Genomic DNA, 26477 nt, shown 5'->3' on the forward strand with positions numbered 1-26477 from the left:
GTTACTTTGAGTGCTATATATGTTCTTTGCATTTGATGATTTAGTTTGCAATGTAAAGAATATCCATTAAGAGAGGATATAAAGATGTCAGTCATTCCCCATAGATCACAGACATAAATTAAGCAAAGAAGATGTGTGGGATGTGCAACATTCAGCACATAAATAATGGAAAACTGGTTGTATTCTAAGAGTGAACTTATTATTTAAGGACTATAGGACAAGATCTTTTCATATTTTTTTATCGAATGTTAGCGGAAATTTTAACGATATATTATGAAGACACCAAAATCAGCACTCTCAGAGTAGCCTGATAAGAACCTTTTAAAATTTTGAACACTTCCTAATAACCTTCTACAATGTAACATGCAAAATTTCTGTTTTAAACAACCTTTTTATGATGTCACGTCAAAACTATGAAACCTGAACTGTAATGTTGACTTAATGTCCGTGTTGCCCTCACCCCACAATACACCTTTTTACTTTTATGTCCCTCAACTAACTTATAAAATGTAATTATCCTCAGAAGCTCTGTAATATAACTGTTTGTGTATGTATATGTGTATTTCATAATTTCGATATGAAAACAATTTCTTCTTTAATCCTTTAATAATAATTTCAGTATTAGAATAAAAGCATTATTCTGTTTTGAACATGTTCAGTGTTGAACATCCCACACATGTTTGCTTATTTTACATCTTTCATCAGTGGGAAATGGATGATACCTTAAAATCTCTGCTTAATGGATGGGGAAAGTGAATGATATCTTTCTACACCTTGTGTAACATCCTGGATAACCATAACGAACAGAACAAAAGTATTTGCCATCCACTCGAACACATGTAAGTGAATAAAACTCTTTCTCCTTATATCAAAATAAATGCAGGCCTATTAACATCTTTTTATTAACGAAACAACATAGAACGTGGCTCTAAATATTCAAATACTGTTGCAGAATATAGGAGCAGACGGCGTGCTGCCGGCTAAAAAATCAATGTAATTCGAAATGTTAGCCATCTGAAGATGGACATGGTAGCCCGAAACTGCTATGGCTTTGGAATAAAGCATTGTCTGGTACCGTTATTCAACAACAATCATCAATGGCCATGTAGTTCACAAGTTTAAACATGTAGAAAAACATCAATCAACTTTGTTTCTCGAGGTCGTGCTGACATTTCGATAAACAGCTTACTTCAAGCAGATACTTGTACCTACTGGCTGGGAATAGACAGAAATGAAACCAAATGATGCACAGCGCGTACATGACGTAAAGTACATCACAGAATGAGGCACAGTGAGCTTAGTTTATTCCCTGATCTAGAAAAAAATTGAATTTTGATGTTGCATACTTAATCCATTAGGATTGACAAGGATAAGGGGCGACGAACGCTCTGGTCAGCTTTTCAAAAATCAGCGGCACCTTGCACCCACATAATATACCTCCACCAGAATGACAACTAATGACGAATTGCAGGCAGAATGCTCATCACTATGTAATGCAGGAATTAACGTTAAAGGAAACTGGTACTGCACTATTCAGCTATTCAGCAGCATGCACCTCATGCCTCGTAGCTTCTTAATTGTGGTCGAAAATGAAAGGAGACTGGCATCTCAAAACGTATTATCTGTTAAAGTCAATACCCTCTCCGAATTCCGAGTAATATGCAGTTGGAGATGATATCTGGCATTTTTCATTGGTTGTGCGAATGAGAAAGAAAAGAAGAAAATGGTAACAAACCTTTTGAAAAGCATCCGCTCGAGTCCGCCTGCCGGTATCACTTGCAATGAGAGTACCAGTTAATCAAGAGATAAAGAGATGCTTTTGGCATTCGTAGTAGTAATAAAGGGTTATTGATATGCCAATGTTTCTTGCGTGAAGATTTCAGAGGTTATTATTCCCTTCTAACTCAAAATCTTTTATTAATTGCGGGTTCATTTGAATTTGGTAGAGTATTAACTGCAGGGGAAGACAAATATTAATAATTGAGGGCACATGATGCAATTGCTACTCTGAGATGAAAGAGTCGACGCAGGAGAGAAATTCGTGGAAGTCGCATCACGCAAGTCAGAAGACTGATGACTGAAATTATCGATGATAAAAAATATTGCAGAATATTACGCAAAAGTCGTGCGATTTTCATTCACAACGTATAAAATATTCTCCCATGAACCAAGGGGACAGTCAGTTAACACAAATGTGTAGTGTCCCGGGAGTCTGGACACAGGGGCTGTCGCCGCGCATCGCTCACCTTTGGTGCGGACCTGCAGCATCTTGCTGAACATCCCGTCGCCGTAGGAGTCCTGGCTGAGCACCATGAACTCGTACGTCCTGCCGGGGCCCAGGTCGCGCACCGTCGCCTCTGTGCTGGTGCGGGACGCCAGCTTCATCGTCCGCCACTCTGGGGTGTCCGCCGGCCGGTACCTGCCCGCAGGTCAAACACAAGCTGCATACTTGCCAACAGGATACTCAGCAATATGGTTACCAAGTCTTTCGCCACGGAGCCTTGTTTCGACCTAGGTCTTTCAGAGATCCGTCAAATTCTTCTCGCGGTATCATATCTTTTGCTTTGTCTTCATCTATGTCCTTTATCATTTCTATATTACGAGGAAGGTAATGATACACCGTACGCCAGCGGAACAGAAGAGTTTTGGCGAGCAAGTTGGCGACACTGGTGTTAACCTTGAACCCTTAGCTTTCTCCTCGCGGTCGTTCGGCAGTTGAACGTTGCTTCTGGTTGGAGTAGGTCGTGTTTAAAATGGCTGCGCCGATTCAGAATCCCGCCAAATGCGAAGTGCTCTCCGTCATACGCTTTCTTCATGCAAAAGGTCAGCGACCAGCGCATATTCACAAAGAAATTGTTTCTGTTTATGAGAACATTATGAATCGACAAAGTGGAACGAAATGGTGTCGTCATTTCTCTGAAGGTAGGACTGATGTTCATGACGAACAAAGAACAGGTCGGCCATCTGTGATCTTTGATGCCCTTCTTCGTCGAACGAAGGAAGCAATTCGTGCGAATAGACGTCTCACATTGACAGAATTGCATCAGATCATACCGGATGTGTCAATGACAACTCTTTATGACGTTGTGACTGTCAAGTTAGGGTACAGGAAATTGTGTGCGCGCTGGGTTCCAAAACCGTTAACGGAAGAATACAAAAAGAAAAGGATGGGCTTTGCACTCGACTTCCTCACACGCTATGCTGAAGCAGGTGATGAGTTCCTTGATCACATCGTGACAGGTGACGAGACGTGGGTTTATCACCATACATCTGAATCCAAGCAACAATCAATGCAATGGCGCCATTCGAATTCACCAAAACCCAAGAAATGCAAAACGTCGATTTCAGCAAAGAAAATCGTGGCTTCTGTTCTTTGGGACAGACAATTCTGTTGGAATTTATGCCTCCTGGAACGACAATTAATGCTGCTGCATATTGCCAGACTTTTAAACGTCTTCGAAGGGCAATTCAAAACAAACGCAGGGGAACGCTGACAAGTGGAGTCCGCTTGCTTCATGACAACGCTCGGCCTCACAGAGCGCTCGTAACCAAAGCACAGCTCAAACAAATCAAATGGGGGATATTGGACCATCCGCCATACAGCCCGGACCTTGCGCCCACCGACTTCCATGTCTTCCGTTACCTGAAGTGACATCTTGGTGGAAAGTCATTCCACGACAATGAAGAGATCAAAGATGAAGTTGAAATGTGGTTCCGACAACAGGCGGCAACCTTCTATGACTGTGGGATACAAAAGCTTGTGCACCGACTTAACAAATGAGTGGATAATGGGGGTGATTATGTCGAAAAATAACAAATAATCCTGTTACTAAGATGTAGCTGACGTTTTCTAAATAAATGTCCTATTTAAGGACTGCGAGCCATTGTATCTTTACTTTTAGAAATGCCCTCGTACATCCCAAAACACAACTAATCCAGATCCCACCTCCTTTATTTTCTGTCTTTTGGCAATTTCTTTAGTTTTAATCTATAGCTCATAACCAATAAATTGTCGTCAGAGTCCACATTTGCTCCTGGAAATGTCTTACAATGTAAAATCCGGTTCCTAAATCTCTGTCTTACCATTATATAATGAATCTCAAACTTTCCGCTGTCTCCATGTCTCTTCCAGTTTTACAACCTTCTTTGATGTTCCTTAAACCAAGTATTACCGATGATTAAATTATGCTCTGTCCAAAATTCTACCACCCTGTTTCCTCTTTCATTTCTATCCTCCAGTACATATTCAGCTACTATTATCCTTTTCTTCCTTTCCCTATTATCGGATTCCAGTCCCCCATCACAATCAAATTTTCGTCTCCCTTAGCTATTTGAATAATTTCTTTTATCTCATCATACGTTCCTTCAATCTCTTCACCATTAGCGAAGCTAGTTGGCATATAAACTTGTACTACTGTCGTGCGTATGTGTTTCGTGTCTGTGTTGGCTATGATAATGAGTTCACTACGCTGTCCATAGTAGTTAACTCGTATTCCTATTTTCTTATTCATTATTAAGCCCACTCATGAATTACCCCTATTTCACTTTGTATTAGCCTCCTGCCATCGAACTTCACTAATTCCCAGCATAATTACATCCTATTCATTTCCCTTTTTAAATTTTCTAACCTACCTTCTGGATTAAGGGATCTAACATTCCACGCTCCGAGCCGTAGAACGTCAGTTTTCTTTCTCGTGATGACGACATACTCCCCAGTAGTCCCCGCCCGGAGGTTCGAATGTGGGACTATTTTATCTCCGGAATATTTTACTCGAAAGGATACCATCCTCATTTCAAGATACAGTAGAGCTGCCTGCCCTTGGGAAAAATTACAGCTATAGTTTCAACCTGCTTTCAGCCGTTTGCAATACCAGCACAGCAAGGCCATTTTGGTTGATGTTACAAAGCCAGATCAGTCAATCATGCAGACTGTAGCCCTTGCAACTGTTGAAAAGGCCCTCTTCAGGAATCAAACGTTTGTTTGACATCTCAACAGATACCCCTCCGTGGTGGTTAAATTTAACAGTATAGCTGTATAGAGCACTAGAAAGACCAAGAAAAGTGGACAGATGGAATCCACGAGGACTTGATGCAGGTAGGCATAGAGTGTGATTGACAACAGAAAGCACAAAACAGAAAGCAATAGAAGAGGAGCCTAGCTGTGAGAAGTCCTCTGGGCTAGATTGTGCAAAGTAAAGTAAGTAAGTTGAATAGTATCGAAATTGACATTTGGTGGACAATGTCTAATGTCCGCATCCTACCACGAATCTTTTACAAAACTGTTAACGTTAACTCACAGAAGATGAACGACTGTATAAACATATTCAAGAAGGCGGAGCAACAGCGCACACCACTTGAATAACTTGTCGAGTGTGTATGACTGCTCGGTTAGGGGAGGACAATCTGCAGAGACAGTGCGGCCTCTTGACCACCTCGACCGCCTGATCTCTCTCCCTATGACTTTTAACTGTGAGGTAAAGTGGAGGTTCGTGTGCACGCACTGGGGAAGCTACAATATAAACGCTATTGTTGCCGTCCCTCAGGCAGAGGCGTGTCTCAGAGTTTGACAAAACGAGCACAGAGCTGTGTCAACGTCCCTGGTGGCCATCTTCTGTGGCGTTCCGGCCTCATTCCCAAAGTAAAAGAGTCAGCGACAGTTTTATTTTGTCCATCCAGGGTGAATCACCTAAAACTTGCCACTCAAATATTGCGGAAATGGAAAGCCCAATTTATGTGCATTTTTCACAGCATGGATTGGTAGTCAGAGAATCCTATTGTTTGCCAAACAATAGATTGTAATAACACTTACGAAGTGTATTTTTCGTGCAAAAATACAGTTTTTAAGTGGAACAATGGCTGTTGATATTAACAGACTAAAAGTATGGTAAATTATAATGACAGTGGTTTTTGTTGCAGGATTCTAGTGTACGTCGTTTACGAGATATCGTATTTTTTAAAGGTTTCACAGTGACACTTCTTTCTATCATTCAGCCTGCATAGTTGCTAGGCACGACGTCGTTTGTTTGCTTACAGTGTACGTGTGTGTTGCTTGAGTGCATTACGACTTCCTAACCAGTTAGTGTGTGGGAGCACAAGCAGCAGGTCGTGAGTGGACGCTGGGATTTAGCAATGCAGAAAAAACCGATGTATAGTGTATGGAGAGAGTAGGGAGAATGCCGTTCGTTCTTGTACAGTGTATGCGGCAAGATATCGCAATAGACGTCAGCCATCTCGGCAATTATTTATCAGCCTCTTCAACTAGTTAGGTGAAAATGTTAGTGTTACATCTAGACAACGTAAAGGAAGGAAAAAAGTGACAACAGAGGAGGGGGAAATTAATGTCTTTGCTGCTGTTTTAGTTGATGCGCACGTTAGCTCCCGTGCAATCTGACGAGGAAGTGGCATTCTCCATCGACATAGGTTCCATCCGCATCGCATCTCTCTCCATCAAGGGCTACATTATTACAAACGCGTTAACTTCTGTGCATGGGTATTATGAGACAATACACCTGATGTATCATTTATCTTGTTTAGTGATGAAGCCACATTTACCAGTCATGCCCAGGTAAATCGCCGAAACATGCACTATTGGTCTGTTGACACTCGTTGGTGTCCGTGGAGTGTAAACGTGTGGTGTGGGTTGATGTACGATCTTCACATTCACATAGGCCCATTTTTCATAGACGGAACACTGAACTCGCACAAGTGCGGCAGCCTCCTATCTGACCATCTTCCACGGATGCTAGAATACGTTTCTCTACAGACTAGGAGCAACCTGTGGTACTAACATGATGGCTGTCCAGCTCATAGTGAGTGAAGTAAAACAGCGTGTCTTCACGAATTGATTCCAAATTATTGAATTGGACGCGGAGAACCAGTACCTTGGCCGGTCTGTACTGAGAAATTGACGGCTGTAGACTCTTTCCAGAGCTGATAGCTGACAGACTCTGTCTGCAAGGACGTGCCAACGACACTCGGTGAAATACAACGTCGTACTACTGCAGCCTGCTCGGACGTCTCGCCGGCTGTTGCGACCGAGCGGTTCTAGGCGCTTTAGTCCGGAACCGCGCCGCCGATACGGTCGCAGGTTCGAATCCTGACTCGGGTATGGATGTGTGTGATGTCCTTAGGTTAGTTAGGTTTAAGCAGTTTTAAGTCTAGGGGACTGATGACCTTAGATGTTAAGTCTCATGGTGCTCAGAGCCATTTGGATCATTCGGACGTCTCTGCCAAAATGCTAGCATCAGACCGTAAGAGTGTATTGCCGGTGCGGCTGGTCATTTTGAAGACAATCTCTGATGGTCAGTGTTCTCGATGCTGGTCAGAACCCACATAACTAGTGTATACTCCTGCCGTTATTTGGTGTGTTCTACCACAGGTATAGTACAAGTGTCGGTGTGGGAACTTTTCAAAAGACGTTATCTCCTAAACGACTCACCATAGAATCCTGCAACAGACACCACTGTCTTGAAAGACATCATTTTTACGCCAGTGACTGTTAAACTTTTTATTTCCACTATTGCAACTTCGACCTTAGGCCATTATCAGGTGCAGATGTTTTGGCCATAAGCCATGCCTACTTCATACAAGCTGACACATTTATATGTCGTTGTCATTTGCTGTTATATACACTTGTAACGCTCGCACTACTTAGCAGCGTTACAAATGTATATAACAGCAAATGACAACGACATATAACTGTGTCAGCTTGTATAAAGAAGGCATGGATTATAGCTAAAATATCTGCACTTGATAATGGCCTAAGGTCGAAATTGCAATAGTGGAAATAAAAAGTTTAACAGTCACTGGCGTAATCATGATGTCTTTCAAGAAATTTGACATGACTGTGAATCCCAGTTATGAAAAGTTAAATAGACAGCACTGTCATTCTAATTTACGCTACTTTTAGTCTTTCAATGTCAATAGCCATTGTTCCATTTAAAAAGTGAATGTTTGCACAAAAATTTCTCTTTCTAAGTACTATTACAATCTGTTTATTGGCTAACAAGACGAGCCAATGACTACCAACGCTTTGTGCTGAAACCTCCCATCAAATAGCACTTTCCATTTCCGCAATATTTGCGGTGCAAGTATTGGATGAGTCACCCTGTTTATTGACAACTACGGTATGCGTGTAGTTGTGTGTGAATGGTACTAACGCCTGCGGCCAGACGAGAGAAGTGGATTACCAGATGCTGTAGTCCATGGGCGGCCTGGTGAAGCCGGGCACCCAGCGCAGCGTGACTGACGTCTCGTCGCTGGTGGCGCTCAGGTTGTAGGGCGCGCGCGGCGCCACGTTCTCGATCATCAGCTCCGTGTCCACCGAGATGGTGGCCGCCTCGTTGGACGCCACGCACTGGTACAGGCCGCGGTCGCTCTCCTTGATGCTCTCGATCGTCAGGTTGCCGTTGTGCAGCGTGATGCGCTCCACCGGCAGCGGCGAACCGTCCTTCTGCTCGCCATCAAAGAAAAACGAGGCGTCAGCCAGGTCAGTGGCAGCGCATTGATTCACTCCTTGTGGTAAGATGAAACAAAAGTGAAGCTAGGGAAGCTAACGCGAAATGACTGCACGAAAGCTGTGAAGGAGTCGAAAAAGAAATGATAGTCGGAAGGTCTCAACAAAGATAAAAGCCGAAACAACCATCGGTGAATTTAAAAGCAAGGACGGTAACATTAAGAGTGCAATGGGAATTCGACTGTTAAATGCAGAGGGGAGATCGAAAAGGTGGAAAGCATACACTGAAGGTTTCTCTATAAAGAGGAGGACTTCTCTGATGACTTGATAGAACAAGGAACAGAGTCGATAGAGAAGAGGCAGGTGCTCCAGTATTAGAATCACAATTTCAAAGAGCTTTGCAAGAGCTTTGGAATTTCTAAACTCATTCGGGGAAATGACAAGCAACGACCATTCACGTTGATGTGTAGAATGTGTCAGTCTGCCTAAACAACATCAGACTTTCGGAAAGACCCGCACAGTTCCGAGGATTGGAAGAGCCGATAAGTTTGAGACTTATCGTACAATCAGCTTAATAACCCGTGCACCCAAGTTGCTAACAAGAATAATATACAAAACAATAGAAAAGAAAACTCAGGATCTGTTAGATGACGATCACTTTGGCATAAGAAAAGGTAAAGGCACCAGAGAATCAATTCTGACGTTGCAGTTGATAATGGAAGCAACAATGAGAAAAATTCCGTACAAGTTCATAGGATTTGTCGACCTAGACAAAGTGTTCGACAATGTTAAATCGTGCGACATGTTCGAATTTCTGAGAAAAACAGCGGTAAGCTATAGGAACAGACGGATAATTTAATACACATACGAGTACCAAGAAGGAACAGTAAAACTGGAAAATGAAGACCGAAGTTCTCGAATTTAAAAAAAAACTCTAAGACATTAAGACATGGTTTTAGTATTACGTCCGTACTGTTCAGCCTATACACCGAAGAAGCAAAGATTGAAATAAAAAAGAAACTTGCAAGAGTGGGATTAAAATTTAAGACGCAAGGATTTCAATGATAAAATTCGCTGATGACATTGCTATCGTCAGTGAAAGTGAACAAGACTTACAGGATCTGTTGAACAGCATGATGAGAGCAGAATACGGATTGAGAGTAAATCGAAGAAAGACGGAAGCAATGAGAAGTAGCAGAAATGAGGTCAGCGAGAAATGTAACGTCAGAATTGGGAATCACAAAGTAGATGAACTTAAGGAATTCTGCTACTGAAGCAGCAAAATAACTCATGATGAACGGAGCAAGAACGACATAAATAGCACTGTTAAAAAGAGCGTTCCTGGCCAACAGAGGTCTACTAGTATAAAATAATAGGCCTTAATTTGAGGAAGAAATATTTGAGAATCCACGTTTGGAACACAGCATTGTATGGTAGTGAAGTATGAACTGTGGGAAAACGGAACAGAAAAGAATTGAAGCATTTGACATGTGGTGCAATAGAAGATTTACAAAAATTAGGCGTCCTGGCAAGGTAAGGAATGGAAGGTTCTACGAAGAATCGGCGAGTAAAAAGCATATGGAAAACATTGATAAGAAGAGGGGATAGGATATTTGTTTGGACATCAGGGAATAGCTTTTATGGTACTAGCGGGAGCTGTAGAGTGTAAAAACTGTAGAGAAACACAGAGACTGCAATATATCCAAGAAAGAATTGAGAAAATGGTTGCAATTCCTACTCTGAGTTGAAGACGTTGCTACAGGAGAGAAATTCATAGAGGGCCTCATCAAACCAGTCAGAAGACTGACGACTCAGAAGGATTACATGGGAATCAGATAGTGAATATTGTCGACAATATAGCCCAGAAATGTTGTCCAGAAACACTGCAGGAACGTAAATTGCAGCCACATGTAAGCAACATTGCTGGACGTCAGACTGTGACTGATTGGCACGATTCAACCAAAACGCTACTCCAACAGTTTCACGACGTATACCATAAAAGAAAACAATCTGCATTTTTACAATTGTGGTGTACACTATCTGATATGATACCTAATAGTAGACATTAAGATGGCCTGTACTCTGCTGGTGAAATTTTCACTAAGGTGCTTGAACGTCTGGGGAGGAAAGGCAGCCTATTCTTCCTTAAGAGCAGAAATCAGAGAAGGTACTGATGGGGAACGCTGGGTCTGGAGCGAAATCGACGTTTTAACTCATCTCAAAGGTTTCCAGAATGAGTGTGCGCTGTTATGAAACTTCCTGGCAGATTAAAACTCTGTGTCGGACCGAGACTAGAACTCGGGATCTTTGCCATTCGCGGGCAAGTGCTCTACCATCTGAGCTACCCAAGCACGACTCACGCCCCGTTCTCAAAGATTCACTTCTGCCAGTATCTCTGTGAAGTTTGGAAGGTAGGGGACGAGATACTGGCAGAAGTGAAGGTGTGAGGACGGGGCGTGAGTCGTGCTTGGGTAACACAGAAGGTAGAGCACTTTCCCGCGAAAGGCAAAGGTCCCGAGTTCGAGTCTCGGTCTGGCACACAATTTTAATCTGCCAGGAAGTTTCATCTCAAAGGTGTTCTGTTCGGTTCAGATCGAGACTCTTGGCAGGCCAGTCCATTTCAGCAATGTTATTGTCAAACTTCCTGGCAGATTAAAACTGTGTATCGGACCGAGACTCGAGATCAAGACCTTTGCCTTCCACGGGCAAGTGCCCTACTGATTGAGCTGCCCAAGCTTAAAACACGACCCCCGCTCACAGCTTTACTTCCTCCAGTTCCTCGTCTCCTACCTTCCAAAGTTCACACAAGCTGTCCTCACAAACCTGCAGAACTAACACTTCTGTAGTTTTGCAGCTTTCGCAGAAGAGCTTTCGTGAAGTTCAGAAGGTAGGAGACGAGGAACTGGAGGAAGACGGATTGTGACTCGTGCTTGAGTAGATGAGTCGGTAGATCACTTGCCCGCGAGATAGAAAGGTCCCGAGTTAGTGTCTCGATCCGGCACACACTTTTAATCTGCCAAGAAGTTTCATATCAGCGCACAGTCCGTTGCAGAGTGAAAATTGCATTCTTGAATGTTACTGTCCACGAAACACTGTCTCGCAGATGGTACTTTATGACCGGCTCCGTTGTCACGCTGATACGTTTCCTGAATTATGCCTCTACTCCAGGTAGTACACAAAGCGGTAAAATGTGTTCATATTCTTCCGGACTAAGTGGTTTCTTAAATGCAATATGGGGACCATACCCTGACCAAGGACAACACACCCATACCGTAACACAACCTTCTGCGCATTTCACAGTTGGCACTATAGTAGATGACAGTCAATGTTCTCCGGGCTTTCGCCAAACCCAAACCATTCCATCGGTCTGTCAGGGGGTATAGCGCGTCTCATCACTCAAAATCACTCGTTTCTAGTCATGCGCTGCTCAGTGGCGTCTCTCTTCAAGTCAGATAAAGCGACGCTTAGCACTGGCTCCACAAATGTGTGGCTTGTGGGGGACTGCTCGATCATTGTACTCCATTCTTTTTAAGCCCCTAAGCACAGTCATTGTGACAGACGAACTGCTGGTAGCACGAATGATTCCTTCCAGTAATACCACACGATTTTTTAGAATGACTCTCCCCAATACCCGGGATTCCCTGTCCTTCGGTACACGAGATCTGACTCGTTTTGCGTAAACAGCAGTTGTTCCTTCGCGTTTTCCCTTCACAGTCACATCACTAAAAGACGACTTGGTAGCTTTGGGATGGTTGAAATGTTCCTAATGGAACTGTTACTCAGATAAGTTCCAACGACTAGTACACTTTCGAAGTCAATGCACTCTCTTGATCGACTCTCTGCTGTTCATACTTTTCTACTGACAACAAAATACTCCACACCTCCATATATACTGATGGGTGCGCCCCTTGTCATATGTGGTGGTCAGTTCCGCAATCCACTGGGGTGTTCAGCAGAGATCAGGAATGGAGCGATTACGAAGCCGTTGATGAGGGCTGCATACTTCACAAATGAAGTCGCCGCTGTTGCATGAGTGGTAATGGGCTTCCTTCATTCTCGTTGTAGCCTGGCCAGTATGACGAATGTGAGAACTGAAGCGCTGCGGCGGCTTCATACCAGTCAACTCGTTCTCCCTTGCCGCAGTATGCAGGAGTGTAAGGCCAGCCGTGAATTAGTACGGACAAAGAGTGCACGATCTTGCTCCTGTAAAGTACAACTGAGAAATAGGAAGGATGATTAGAGCTTAGCGTTCCGTTGACACCCAGGCCATTAGAGACGGAGCAGAAGATCGGGTTACAGAAGTATGTGGAAGGAAATTGGCCATTCCATTTCACAGGGACACTTCCAGCATTTTCCTGGAGACATTTAGGGAAATCACAGAAAATCTAAATCTGTATGGCCGGAAGGGGATTTGAACGATCGTCCTCCCGAATTTGAGTTCACTGTGTTGATCAGTGGGCCACCTCATTGACAAAGCGAAATGGCCATCTGTCGCCATCAAAAAATGGTTCAAATGGCTCTGAGCACTATGGGACTTAACAGCTGTGGTCATCAGTCCCCTAGAACTTAGAACTACTTAAACCTAACCAACGTAAGGACATCACACACATCCATGCCCGAGGCAGGATTCGAACCTGCGACCGTAGCAATCGCGCGGTTCCGGACTGCGCGCCTAGAACCGCGAGACCACCGCGGCCGGCTGTCGCCATCAGATGGCCTTTAACGAGCCTGTGATTTGTGACATTGTGGAGGATGTAAGATGAAAATTAGTTTATGCAGTATACACAATCGCAAATGTGTTGTATTAGAGGAGGAGTGATGCCTGGAATAAGTTTCACGCTGCAGTCCACGCTTCAGACAAAAACAGAAACATTTCTTCCGAAGCAAACAAAATGATTCTAATCTTGTTTATTTCACCTCCACCACGAAAAATGTGTGTGTTACGTCAAACTAAAGCTCGGCACAGAGCGACGTCACTGTTGTATCAGTGCGGCAAGAAAGAGTGCTATTTCTGTATTCTTTTGGTCGTGGCAACTTGCGTTTATGCGCTAAGAGCGAGCTGTGTAGCTTATCGCTCATTTCTGTAACATTTTCTGAAGACTGCTATAAATTTATATTAATAATAAATCACGATATAAAGATTGGTCTTCATCTCACAAGGATAAATCGCCAGTGGTGGGACCGATGTTTTGAAACCTAATATACAGAGATGTGGGTTAAGTTCCCAGGTACCACACCTCGTAGCCATTCACCCCGGTGGACCCTCGTTTGCGAGTAACTGACGAAAAAAAAATCGAAATTTTACTTCATGCTCAGTAACATAAATTAGACGAATGTTCTGTCTGATGGTGTAATGAATAGGACAACAGCTTAATATATTTTAAGAAGTGGGTTCGAATCTCTTGAGGTGCAGTAATGTTTTTATTTTTAAATCTTTATCCAAATAACTATGATCATCATTTTTTCCTTTATCACAAAACTTTTATCATAATATCAACTTCTCCATTTGCTCTCATTTTTCTTCCTGTAATACTTTTTCCACATGAAATCTTCGTCCTCTTGAGTTTAATTAGTTTTATATATTAATTTAGATTTAATTTCTTTTGTTCTGTCAGACTGTTTTCCTCCACATTATTGCATTCGTTATGTCTATTTCTCATTTCGTTTGAACTTTGACATACTTATAAACATTTTTTTTCCTTTAAAGAATCATCTGCGTTATTTCTTCCGTATTACAATAGGTATTTAGGTTACCGATATGTTTTAAATGTTGTTTCACGATTACCAGGCAAAAAGCTGCACATCGGGTAACGAAAAATACATTTTTCTCATCACTGCACAGTCAATATCAATAAATTATTTGGTATTTTGTTTTTTAACTGATGGATCGGAATTTTCAAACAATGCAATATTATAATAGATAAATATAATTAAACTCTTATTCACAAAAAATTCCGATTTTAAGAAGTTTGATACAACGAAAAATGAAAGAAATGAGAAAAGTTCATTCGGTGATTAAAATAATGTGTAAATGGAATAGAAAATAGTATATTTAAATCAATTAATTGACTATAAATAATGATCAAAACCATTTCTTTAAATATTTGAAAATTAATAAGCTAATTGCAACTGGCGAGATACTGCCCTACAATCTTCTGCATGTGGAGCTGCTATTCAACCTATTACATCACACAACCACACTGTTTGATTCGACTTTCTTAATGCTGTTGAATTCCGAAATTTTTTTCTCATTTACTCGCAAATGAGGGCCCACCGGGATGAATGGCTACAGTATGTGATACCTGTGATCTTAACATACAGCACCCTATAGATGGTTTCAAAAACTCTATCACACCGATTGGGACCTCTCCTTGTCAATAAAGACTCGTAAACGTAATTGTTAGACATTTCTGGAATATATATTAAATAGTACATTAAATTTTCAGCCGTCTTCGAAAAAATTAATATAAATGAGAGCTGTTCGGAAAGCAAAGAACAGTCTGTCGTGAAATGTAAACCACAATGAAAATCCGATGAAGCTTTGCACAGATGTTTTGGGCAATGTCTTTAGTATTCCCATAAACAGCGTCATGCCACTCTTTTCAGTTCTGAGCTCACATTCAGCGAGTAAAAATGTCTAGAAAATAGTGACTTCCGCCAAATACGCAGAAAAATTTGCCTGATTTCATGCAATCCCACATAACCTAACAGTCAGCATTCCTTCTTTATGACGGTTCTCGTCCGCAGACAACTGGGGCAGTAAGGACGCTTCACCAGCGTTTGCGACGAGAAGTGTTTGATCAGTAGCCACACAGCCCAGACTTGGCTCCCTGTGTTTTGCATCTCTGCTTAGATCAACCATTGGCTATGAAGACATCGTTTTGTCACAAACAAAGAGCTTTAGTCCAGCGTAGAAAATTGTTGCAAGGCACAGGAAACTGCCTTCCATGACCAGGGTATTGGAATGTTGGTAGAACGCTATTATGATAAATGTCTGAGATGGGGAGACTATGTAAAGAAGTAGCTGGAAGATGTAGCTAACTTTTTTAAATAAAACAGTTTTGACCTATATTGTGGTGTACATTTCGCAACCGATAGTTCCTTACTTTCCGGAAAGCCCTATACAGAATATACATATATATTACACATTTTTGCCTCCAAGAGAGTGATTAACTTGAATATTACATGATTATTCATTCTTTTCATATATATATATATATATATATATATATATATATATATATATATATATATTTCGGAATGTGTGTGTGTGTGTGTGTGTGTGTGTGTGTGTGTGTGGATGCCCTCTTTTTTCTCAATGAGTCGAGTCCAATTGCACCTGACAATAGGAACATGTGACAAGCGCAAGTGGACAGTGGTGTAAACTCACGAGTCGAATCCACGAGCCACGGAGACGGAGATTTTGGAGACACAGTGATTGCATTCGCTGGCGATTTTAATGCGAGTATACAGGGTTCATGTCGATCTCTGGTGTTCGGACACTTTCGGTCAGACAGTGAGAGATTACGAGGTAAACACCTGAACCGCATCTGCATTATATGTGTGTTTACATTTGGTGCAGTAGTAGGGTAGACGTTTGTGGGACCTCTTCTACTAACCGCAGGGAGGTGATTGGTGGCGCCGTTATTTTGTAATTTTGTACTTGATCAAACCTGACACATGGTATGTCGATCAAACTGTCTTCTAAGACTCTTTCCAATGCAACAGAAAAAAGTATACCGTTTCATTAGAAAATCAAAGGTCGTACCGTAACTCGGCATCTATAAACGTTATTGCAAATTTGTGGATAGTGTTAAGGGACCAAACTGCTGAGGTCATAGGTCCCTAAGCTTACACATTACTTAATCTAACTTAAACTAATTTACTCTAAGGACAACACACACAGCCATGCCCGAGGGAGGACTCGAACCTCCGACAGGGGGAGCCACGCTAACGGTGAGAAGGCGCCCTAGACCACGCACCTATACGCGGAAAATTCGCCACATTGCTCATTATAGCGCATTGCGTGCCAAACCTGATATATTTCTCTTTCTAGATATATTTTAAATTTCCTTTCTCAGATGGCTCACCCTTTATTGCTGCATCCTTGCGAGTGAGCCATTAATGCGACCATAATCAGCATGTAACAAGTACGTAATTATAGGCGGCTATTTAGACGACTTTGTGGAACATTCGCCCTTTTCCGCATTCCGTGTCACTTCAAGCCTTGGCTCTACGCCAGACTCTGAAACGCTGTTATATGGGTGACCCATGACATTAGCAACTTCGATGTACCTCGTGTGGCCCTGATACATGTTTGCTGGTGCATATTATCGCTTTATTGAACTAGATGCGGCCAACTTTGAGTGTCGGTCCAGTGTTTGGTAAAATGAGAAACCACCTACATCGACTTTCTAACATTACTCATGTAAATTCCGCCTTGTTTCCTTCGTAATATACGTTCTAAAAGAAACTAGTTGTTTCATTAAGACAACACAGTTGTCCAGGAGCCGATAAATGTTGACAAAAGAACACTTGTTGTTTTGGCAGTGTACAACGTCTGAATTCTTCGCAATCCATCGTACAGGACTGGCGGAGAACAATATGCATCAAAATTACTCGAAATAAGGTCCGCCTGTTTTTTCATATAGACCTAAACTTGCTTCAGCAACTTTGTGCCATCATGCGTGGGTTTTCTTTGTTTTCACCTGTAACATGTGATGATGTCTTAAGTGATAATTACTCTATGAAAATTAATCTACGATACATTTTTCTCTTTTTTGTTTTTTGTTGTCGGTACCGCAGCTTTACGTTATAGGTTAACGATAACATTGGAAGCTGAAGAATTAAAATTTGTACTGCAACCGGCACTCGAACCTGGGTCTTGTTGGTTACTAGGCAAATATGCTGGCCACTACACCACCATAGCATTATGGCCAACGCCCCTGCACCAACTACCCAAGTCGAATACCCTCCCCAACACAAACTCCAGTTCACATGTACCTTTATATTGTCACTATTACCAGGGCTTTCCGATATTCAAATAGCACCCCAGCATTGGACGTAATGGGGAAGTGCTGTACCACATGTGATCGTATAGATCTTATATTAAATTTTTCCTCAGACATTTAAGTCTCTAATTTATGCACGATAAATTTAATATAAGATCTGTACGATCACATGTAGTACAGCACATCCCCATTACGTCCAATGCTGGGGTGCTATTTCAATGTCGGAGAGCCCTGGTAATAGTGACAATATAAGGGGAGATGTGAGCTGGAGTTTGTGTTGGGGAGGGTATTCGACTTTCGTAGTTCGTGCAGCTACGTTCACCATAATGCTGTGGTGCTGCAATGGTTAGCAAATCTGCCTAATCGTAGATAAATTAGAGACTTAAATGTCCCAGGGAAAATTCAATTTAAGAGTTGTAGGTTACTGCAACTAGTAGGTTGTCGTTTGCAGTGGCTGGTAAGTTACCACATCGCTTTATACCTAAACGAAATAATACTGTGCGATGACATTTTGCGACTGTATTTGCTATAACTTACATTTATCTTCCGCAATTCTATTGCATTAGCAATCCCATAGGTTGTTGAGAAGCACGCACAAACATCCTGTTTGCAGAACTTTGTTTGTAAATAAAGCTTTTCACATTTGCCAAAACACAAAATATTGCTGTTGTGTGGCCAGTCCCAGTTGGAGTCCACTTATTCTCGAAAGAGTGTGGTGCTAAATAATAATACAGTTCGATTACTTCCTAGCCCCCTCTCTCTCTCTCTCTCTCTCTCTCTCTCTCTCTCGTCGTTTATAATCTGTTTTCTTCATGGTAATGCATGCCTTCTATATACGGAAATTTTCTTTTAAGACTGTGGTATAGGCTGTTGCTGAATTTTAGTATTTTTAAAACTGTTTCTATTTTAGTTAGATGATGCTTGCAGGCTTTTGGTTGAGGTGTTCAGAAAATGTGCAACGGGAGCTGTAACCTTTTAGAGCTCCGAGGTGTTTTGAATTTTTTGTTTTACAGTCTTTGCATATGTTTCCTATGTTTTTTTTTTTTTGTCATCAGTCTACTGACTGGTTTGATGCGGCCCGCCACGAATTCCTTTCCTGTGCTAACCTCTTCATCTCAGAATAGCACTTGCAACCTACGTCCTCAATTATTTGCTTGACGTATTCCAACCTCTGTCTTCCTCTACAGTTTTTGCCCTCTACAGCTCCCCCTAGTACCATGGAATTCATTCCCTCATGTCTTAGCAGATGTCCTGCCATCCTGTCCCTTCTCCTTGTCAGTGTTTTCCACCTATTCCTTTCCTCTCCGATTCTGCGTAGAACCTCCTCATTCCTTACCTTATCAGTCCACCTAATTTTCAACATTCGTCTATAGCACCGCATCTCAAATGCTTCGATTCTCTTCTGTTCCGGTTTTCCCACAGTCCACGTTTCACTACCATACAATGCTGTACTCCAAACGTACATCCTCAGAAATTTCTTCCTCAAATTAAGGCCGGTATTTGATATTAGTAGACTTCTCTTGGCCAGAAATGCCTTTTTTGCCATAGCGAGTCTGCTTTTGATATCCTCCTTGCTCCGTCCGTCATTGGTTATTTTACTGCCTAGGTGGCAGAATTCCTTAACTTCGTTGACTTCGTGTCCATCAATCCTGATGTTAAGTTTCACGCTGTTCTCATTTCTACTGCTTCTCATTACCTTCGTCTTTCTCCGATTTACTCTCAAACCATACTGTGTACGCATTAGACTGTTCATTCCGTTCAGCAGATCATTTAATTCTTCTTCACTTTCACTCAGGATAGCAATGTCATCAGCGAATCGTATCATTGATATTCTTTCACCTTGTATTTTAATTCCACTCCTGAACCTTTCTTTTATTTCCATCATTGCTTCCTCGATGTGCAGATTGAAGAGTAGGGGCGAAAGGCTACAGCCTTGTCTTACACCCTTCTTAATACGAGCACTTCGTTCTTGATCGTCCACTCTTATTATTCCCTCTTGGTTGCTGTACATATTGTATATAACCCGTCCCTCCCTATAGCTTACCCCTACTTTTTTCACAATCTCGAACAGCTTGCACCATTTTATATTGTCGAACGCTTTTTCCAGGTCGACAAATCCTATGAACGTGTCTTGATTTTTCTTTAGCCTTGCTTCCATTATTAGCCGTAACGTCAGAATTGCCTCTCTCGTCCCTTTACTTTTCCTAAAGCCAAACTGATCGTCACCTAGCGCATTCTCAACTCTCTTTTCTATTCTTCTGTATATTATTCTGGTAAGCAGCTTCGATGCATGAGCTGTTAAGCTGATTGTGCGATAATTCTCACACTTGTCAGCTCTTTCCGTCTTCGGAATTGTGTGGATGATGCTTTTCCGAAAGTCAGATGGTATGTCGCCAGACTCATATATTCTACACCCCAACGTGAATAGTCGTTTTGTTGCCCATTCCCCCAATGATTTTAGAAATTCTGATGGAATGTTATCCATCCCTTCTGCCTTATTTGACCGTAAGTCCTCCAAAGCTCTTTTAAATTCCGATTCTATTACTGGATCCCCTATCTCTTCTAAATCGACTCCTGTTTCTTCTTCTATCACATCAGACAAATCTTCACCCTCTTAGAGGCTTTCAATGTATTCTTTCCACCTATCTGCTCTCGCCTCTGCATTTAACAGTGGAATTCCCGTTCCACTCTTAATGTTACCACCGTTGCTTTTAATGTCACCAAAGGTTGTTTTGACTTTCCTGTATGCTGAGTCTGTCCTTCCGACAATCATATCTTTTTCGATGTCTTCACATTTTTCCTGCAGCCATTTCGTCTTAGCTTCCCTGCACTTCCTATTTATTTCATTCCTCAGCGACTTGTATTTCTGTATTCCTGGTTTTCCCGGAACATGTTTGTACTTCCTCCTTTCATCAATCAACTGAAGTATTTCTTCTGTTACCCATGGTTTCTTCGCAGCTACCTTCTTTGTACCTATGTTTTCCTTCCCAACTTCTATGATGGCCCTTTTTTAGAGATGTCCATTCCTCTTCAACTGTACTGCCTACTGCGCTGTTCCTTATTGCTGTATCTATAGCGTTAGAGAACTTCAAACGTATCTTGTCATTCCTTAGTACTTCCGTATCCCACTTCTTTGCGTATTGATTCTTCCTGACTAATGTCTTGAACTTCAGCCTTCTCTTCATCACTACTATATTGTGATCTGAGTCTATATCTGCTCCTGGGTACGCCCTACAATCCAGTATCTGATTTCGGAATCTCTGTCTGACCAGGATGTAATCTAATTGAAATCTTCCCGTATCTCCGGGCCTTTTCCAAGTATACCTCCTCCTCTTGTGATTCTTGAACAGGGTATTCGCTATCACTAGCTGAAACTTGTTATAGAACTCAATTAGTCTTTCTCCCCTTTCATTCCTTGTCCCAAGCCCATATTCTCCTGTAACCTTTTCTTCTACTCCTTCCGCTACAACTGCATTCCAGTCACCCATGACTATTAGATTTTCGTCCCCCTTTACATACTGCATTACCCTTTCAATATCCTCATACACTTTCTCTATCTGTTCATCTTCAGCTTGCGACGTCGGCATGTATACCTGAACTATCGTTGCCGGTGTTGGTCTGCTGTCGATTCTGATTAGAACACCCGGTCACTGAACTGTTCACAGTAACACACCCTCTGCCCTACCTTCCTATTCATAACGAATCCTACACCTGTTATACCATTTTCTGCTGCTGTTGATAACACCCGATACTCATCTGACCAGAAATCCTTGTCTTCCTTCCACTTCACTTCACTGACCCCTACTATATCTAGGTTGAGCCTTTGCATTTCCATTTTCAGATTTTCTAGTTTCCCTACCACGTTCAAGCTTCTGACATTCCACGCCCCGACTCGTAGAACGTTATCCTTTCGTTGATTATTCAATCTTTTTCTCGTGGTAACCTCCCCCTTGGCAGTCCCCTCCCGGAGATCCGAATGGGGGACTATTCCGGAATCTTTTGCCAATGGAGAGATTATCATGACACTTCTTCAATTACAGGCCACATGTCCTGTGGATACACGTTACGTGTCTTTAATGCAGTGGTTTCCATTGCCTTCTGCATCCTCATGTCGTTCATCATTGCTGATTCTTCCCGCCTTTAGGGGCAATTTCCCACCCCTTGGACAAGAGAGTGCCCTGAACCTCTATCCGCTCCTCCGCCCTCTTTGGCAAGGCCGTTGGCAGAATGAGGCTGACTTCTTATGCGGGAAGTCTTCGGCTACCAATGCTGATTATTTATCAAAATTTAGGCAGTGGCGGGGATCGAACCCGGGACCGAAGACGTTTTGATTATGAATCAAAGACGCTACCCCTAGACCACGCGTTCAAGTCCTATGTATACCGACTGACAAGTATTGCATGGAAATTCATGTACGCCTAATATGTTGAATTTACCTGTTCGTCTATCCTGTTTTCTGAGCTACTTATGTACTGTGTCGTCTGGCCTACATACTATTTGAAGTATCTGTTTGATGAATTATGTAGGCTCCCATTAACATTCTGTCCTACAGTATTCGTATATTCAACTGGAGAAAAATGACCGCCTCTCTAACAAACTCATCTCTCTGTGTCTTATTCCCATGATCCATACAGGAAACGTACATTAGTGACAGCATAATGGCTACACAGTCATACGCAACAAGGTTTCGAGATAACTATGTCGTCTTTGTTACCAGGACACCCATTTAAGATGCCAGAGCATCTCTGTTCCACTTTCCTGTGGGCTATACGGTCATGTTATCGCCCTAACATCACGTCTGTGTAACCATTCGAGGACTGCTACGGTGCTGAAATTATAATGACTTCAAATTTTGGTGCAGTATGCTAGAATCTGTCCCATTTGTGTGTGGTTTCTTTTACAGATGCAACACACTTTCACAGATCTGGTTTCTCAGAACAGCTGTGTGAATGTCCTCGTCATTAGAAACTCTCTCTCTCTCTCTCTCTCTCTCTCTCTCTCTCCCACATGTTCACTCAGCCTGCCGAATTAATTGCGTGGACATTGTGTTGTCTGTGGTCTATATCGATGGCCTCCCTTCCAGATTAGCATCAATCACGTGTGTGCGTCCTTGCTCAAACTGTTGGCACCATTTCACTACTGTGGGACAGGACAATGCATCTGGTTCGTATGCCGCCAAAATTTCACGGTGAATCTGTATGTCATTTAGACGTTTTACTCGCAAGACTCCTGCAGTCCTGCGTACTTCAGCTTTGGAGCAACTTCCTAGTTGCAGCGTCATTTCAGTCGCATCCTGAGATACATCTGCTATCTGTACCGTAGCAGAGCTGTGTCTACAGGAAAGTCACAACATGTACTCTCTTCTGAAAATGCGTCTCTTTAAGTATTTGTTTCAGCTTCCTTCAGTACTATGGTGTTGCAGTTTTTTCTATGTATAGTCTGTGTTTCCACCGAGCTATGCTGCTTGACAGTAACACATCAAGTTGTTTTCGTCCTTAAATTATGTGCACCAGGGTACATATTATCAGTCATAATAACACACAGAACAGTCTCTCATGACGCTGATAACTGTCAATCATTTTCACTCGTTTTTGGAGTTTAGGGGGTACATTAATGGAAATAAGTTAAAGCGGAGATTAACACTGTGTACAAATAGCCAATTATAAAAGTTAGTGCAGATGGTTTCTCTTTCTGGTCTCAGACGCTGGAATGCAACTGCGGAGTTTATCATATAATACGGTAGCTGTGGCTCGGTGTGTTCACACAATGGAATTAAAAATTGTGGAGAGGTGAACGACAGTCGCTTGAAAGTATCTTGTGATATGGGCATAGATTTTTGGCTGCCGGGCAAGGCTAGTGAAACTTGTGAAAAGCGGTTTCACAGTTTGACTAGTGCATTATAGAGTTCGGACTGCTGACTAACGCAGCTACAAGACATTTAAGTAGGCTGTTTTCATAGCTGTGCGGTGCCAAAGAGGCATTGCGGAAACACTGTACGAGGCGCCGTTAACGCTGTGTAGGGCCGTCACAGTGCAGGAGTGTGGCGTAGAAGCCTTCTTTCAGTAGTGACAACGCATTCACCTCCGTACCCTGGGGCTTAGCATCGTTGGCTGGTGATGCGGAGCTCACGTGTCTAATTTTCAACAGCCTCCTTAGATTTTTTTCTGTAGGAAGCGTTTGGAGTGAGGTCCAGTCACCTTTGTGAGGCCGTATGAGTAGCTGCTCGGTAAGTCAAGCAGCTAAACTGACATGCAGTCCGCCGAAACGATAACAAACAAAAAAGCTTACACCAGACTGGAAGCCACAACGCATTTTCAGGGATTGGAGAGATGTATGGAAAGCGTGAGAAACGCGGGCTTGAACATAAATGCAGATTTTATCCAAGCCTGCAGTTTGCGCTGTTACATTTGACCACTAACGGCACCTCTCCAGTGTCCTCAATACGGTGCGTATCACACGTGGTCGGAACACTGTTCCGTGTAGTTGTGAGTGCATTGCGTTGGGGCTAAGTGAAATCGAATGTGGCCAAATTGTTGGTGCTCGTATGATGGGTGCTTCCGTAACCAGGGGGTCGAATTGTTTAGCGTTTCAAGAGTCAGTGTATCGAAGATTTATACTGCATGCAGAGAGAGCGTAAAAACATCATCCACTGAGTCACAACGTGGACGAAACTATGTGCTGAGGGACAGTGTGAGACGCTCATTGAACAAGATGGTTCCAAAGCCACTTCAGAACTGTATGTCGCAGTTGCTCACTATGTCAGCACCGAGACAACACGAAGGGAGCTCAATAAGCTGGACGAAATGGCATCCTAAAGGCCCTCACAAGTGATGGAAATGCCCGTAACAGGAAAACGTGTGCCGAAACCATAAAACCTGCATTTTGGAGCAATGGAAGAAAGTTATTTAGTCGGATGAGTATTGTACCTCTCTGTTCCCAACTTGTGGCCGAGTTTACATCCCAAGAATCAAAAACAGCGGGGATATGGTGTCAATTTGAACAACATGGTACTCCATGGACCCCATGGACGCTCTGCAAGGTCGCATTACTGTCTGTCATCATGTAACCATTTTGGCTGATGAAGGCCATCACATGGTAAAGTCTTCGTCCTCCGATGGTGACGTTGTATTCCAGAACTCCACAACCTATGTTCACAAAGTTCGTATGAGCGTAACGATGAACTGTCGCAACTCCACATCAACAGATCTCAATATTATTCAGGTTTTATGGTCTACTTTGGAGAAAAGAGGGCGTTATGACCATCCACCTCCATCAACCTTGCCTGAATTTAACACTATTTTGCAGGAAAAATCTTATAAGATTCCTATCAAAAACATACAGGACCCGTGTTTGCTTGTTCCGAGACGACTGGAAGCTGTTTTGAAAGCCAACGGTTTTCCTACACCATATTATACTCGGTAATGTGTTGTGTTTTGGGTGTTTCCATACTTTCCTCCATTTCCTGTATGTTTCCCGTCCGCCTTCTCCATACTAATACACTTTGTGATCAAAAGTATTCGGACTACTGGCTGAAAATGTCTTACAAGTTCGTGGCGCCCTTCATCGGCGATGCTGGAATTCAGTATGGTGTTGGCGCACTCTGAGCCCTGACGACAGCTTCAACTCTCGCAGGCATACGTTCAATCAAGCGCTGGAAGGTTTCTTGGGGAATGGTAGCTCATTCCTCATGGAGTGCTGCACTGAGGAGAGGTATCGACGTCGGTCGGTGAGACCTGGCACGAAGTCGGCGCTACAAAATATCCCAAAATTGTTCTATAGGATTCAGGTCAGGACTCTGTGCAGGCAATTCCATTACAAGAATGTTACTGTTGTGAACCACTACGCCAGAGGCCGTGCATTATAGACAGGTGCTCGATAGTGTTGAAAGATGCAATCGCCAACCCAGAATTACTCTTCAACAGTGGGAAGCAAGAAGGTGCTTAAAACAACAATGTAGCCCTGTGCTGCAATAGTGCCACGCAAAACAAGGGGAGCAAGCCCCATCCATGAAAAACACGACCACGCCATTACACCACCGCTTCCGAATTTTACTGTTGGCACTACACACATTGGCAGATGACGTTCACCGGGAATTCGCCACACCCACACCCTGTCATCGGATCGCCACATTGTGCAACGTGATTCGTCACTCCACACAACGTTTTTGCACTGTTCAATCGTCCGATGTTCACGTTCCTTACACCAAGTGAGACGTCGTTTGGGATTTACCGGCGTGATGTGTGGCTTATGAGCAGTCGGTCGACCATGAAATCCAAGTTTTCTCATCTTCCGCCTAACTGCCATAGTACCTGCAGTGTATCCTGATGCTGTTTGGAATTCCTGTGTGATGGTCTGTGTAGATGTCTGCCTATTACACAGTACAACACTCTTCAACAGTCGACGGTCAGTCAACGGACGAGGTCGGCCTGTTCCTTTTGTGCTGAACGTGCCGCTTCACGCGTCCCCGTCACTATCACATCGGAAGCAGAGGACCTAGGGATATTTAGGAGTGCGGCAATCTCGCGTACAGACGTATATCACAAGTTAAATCCAACCACTTGACCACGTTCGAAGTTCGTGAGTTCCACGGAGCGCCTCATTCAGGTCTCTCAAAATGTCTAATGACTACTGCGGTCGCTGATATGGAATACCCGGTAGTAGGTGCCACCGCAATGCACCTGTATGAAAAACGTATGTTTTTGGGGGTGTCCGGATACTTTTGATCACAAAGTGTAGTTCCCAAGAAGACACCCAACCAGGAGACACGGATAATAAGTATATGCAGGTGCTAGTTGCTTAGTGAGTACGTTAAGGACAAACAGCACAGCACCGTATTTCAGAGAGTGTCTTAGGATTAAACTGTAGTCTCCACCAAGAAGTGCTGACCAGGGCATTATACGACATTAGTCGTAGCTGACTGGATCTAGGACTGCATCAGGCTTAAAAGTAGATGAATGCACCTGAACATTGGTCTGTATTGCATACAGAATTTTCATACCTGTGTTAAGTTT

General features: G+C 42.8%; 1 protein-coding gene across 1 annotated transcript in view; it reads right to left on the reverse strand.

Moving 5' to 3' along the window:
• LOC124619655 (protein borderless) overlaps positions 1 to 26477 on the reverse strand; it is a 449367-nt gene that overhangs the window by 30267 nt on the left and 392623 nt on the right. The window contains exons 8-9 of the mRNA XM_047146187.1: positions 8190 to 8452; positions 2247 to 2419 (exon numbers count right to left, since the gene is read on the reverse strand). Of these exons, the coding sequence (XP_047002143.1) occupies positions 2247 to 2419; positions 8190 to 8452 (436 nt within the window). The remainder of the gene's footprint in view (positions 1 to 2246; positions 2420 to 8189; positions 8453 to 26477) is intronic.

The sequence above is a fragment of the Schistocerca americana genome, chromosome 6, assembly GCF_021461395.2.
Source record: "Schistocerca americana isolate TAMUIC-IGC-003095 chromosome 6, iqSchAmer2.1, whole genome shotgun sequence".
Classification (NCBI taxonomy): domain Eukaryota; kingdom Metazoa; phylum Arthropoda; class Insecta; order Orthoptera; family Acrididae; genus Schistocerca; species Schistocerca americana.